The 1,840-nt window shown below is 30.9% G+C and overlaps 1 protein-coding gene across 1 annotated transcript in view; it reads left to right on the top strand.

Annotated features, from left to right (window-relative positions):
- Positions 1-1,840, top strand: part of KNTC1 (kinetochore associated 1) — an 87,612-nt gene that overhangs the window by 64,469 nt on the left and 21,303 nt on the right. Inside the window, exon 45 of the mRNA XM_006768977.2 lies at positions 579-668. Within this exon, the coding sequence (XP_006769040.1) occupies positions 579-668 (90 nt within the window). The remainder of the gene's footprint in view (positions 1-578; positions 669-1,840) is intronic.

Here is a 1,840-nt window from a genome sequence, read left to right as displayed (position 1 = left end):
TTAAAAAATGAAGAAAAAAAAACTAATGATGTGTAAGTAGGAACAAAGAACAAAGAGAATATTCCCTTTTAATGAACATATACATGCCACCCAATTAAATATTCATGTCTGTGTATGATTAGAGCTGGAATGGGACCCTTGGAGACATTTGCTTAGAGGCCACACTCTAGTTATTTCATTTCCTAGAAAAGGTCAGTTTCCTTCTATTCTAATTTTCCCATCATAAATGGAAGAAATAGAATTTTAATTTTAAAATCTTTCAAAATTATAAAATTTTAATATGTTTATCTTTTTAGGGTTTTAGGCCTGTACGAATCTCTTTCTTTATTAAAACAACATTGCTTTATCCAGCTTTTAAAAAAAGGCATTTTGAGACATTTTAAAGCATGTATGTTTATCCTAACAGAACTAATTTTAGAAGTGAGAAAATGTTTTTTAAAGAATAATCTAATTTACCATTGCTGTGTACTGAGATTTTGTATTTGCAGCCTCTGTACTAATGAACATAACTGAATAAAACCAACTACCAGCCAGGTAACCATCTTCTCGGGTTTTGATATATTTTTGTTTTTACATAGTTGGATCCCTATGACTATGAAATGGTTGAAGTTGTCCTGAAAGTTATCGAAAGAGCCGATGAAAAAATAACCAACATTAATATTAACCAGGTATAATAAGTATATTTTTTAATTATCTTTTTATTTTTATTTGGATCCTTAAAAAATTAGTTATCCGATGTCTTACTGGATGGTCTTTTGAGGTTCCTTAAAACTCCACGTTTTATACTAGTTCCTTTTCTTTAAAAGGGATACAGAAATAAAAAGTTTTTTCGTGCTTCCCATATTTTTATCATTTACCTTAATTCAGTTTTTGCTGTACTGAGGCGATTTAAATCTAAGAGAACGAAGTCGGTAACAGACTGATTTGGAAAAATTAAGGCAAAACTATTTGTTATGGCGCGGGGTAGGTCATGTATGTGGTACTGACATTTGAGTCAGCTTTTCTCTATTAGTAGGTAGGTTTAGGACTGACTCGTTCTATTTCTGTACTTTCAGTAGCTTCTTAGTTTTTTTTTGTCTGAATTTTGATCATACATATTTTTTAATTATCTTTTTATTTTTATTTGGATCCTTAAAAAATTAGTTATCCGATGTCTTACTGGATGGTCTTTTGAGGTTCCTTAAAACTCCACGTTTTATACTAGTTCCTTTTCTTTAAAAGGGATAAGCTTTTATATCTTCTTTTTAAATTGGATTTTTAAAAAATTAGAATGAGTTGATTCAAAAGGTAGTTTATATAAGTCTGAGAAACATGAGATCTAAACCAAAGAGAAGTAAAGGATGTAGAGGATTACTTTTAGATCTACTGCCTCTCTATTTAAAATGAAATCAAGTGTTTTGGAGATAGCTCTCAAACTATTTGAAGAGAGCATAGGGAACACTCTCCTTTACCAAACATCCTACCAGCAACAGGGTTCCATGGATTTACATGGTATAATTTTTTTCATGACCATATTAATTATGGTTTAGAACAGTGATGGTGAACCTATGACGTGTGTCAGAGGTGACATGCGAACTCATTTTTTTGGTTGATTTTTCTTTGTTAAATGGCATTTAAATATATAAAATAAATATCAAAAAGGTAAATCTTTGTTTTACTATGGTTGCAAATATCAAAAAATTGCTATATGTGACACGGCACCAGAGTTAAGTTAGGGTTTTTCAAAATGCTGACAGGCCGAGCTCAAAAGGTTCGCCATCACTGGTTTAGAAGAATAACATTAAAGGTAAAACTACAAAAGATTTTCATCCTCTTGATGAAAACAGTACCATCTCAGAAA

This window comes from Myotis davidii, unplaced genomic scaffold (genome assembly GCF_000327345.1).
Source record: "Myotis davidii unplaced genomic scaffold, ASM32734v1 scaffold223, whole genome shotgun sequence".
NCBI lineage: Eukaryota > Metazoa > Chordata > Mammalia > Chiroptera > Vespertilionidae > Myotis > Myotis davidii.
The sequence above is the reverse complement of the archived record's forward strand: the minus strand, read 5'-3'. Positions and strand labels throughout refer to the sequence as shown.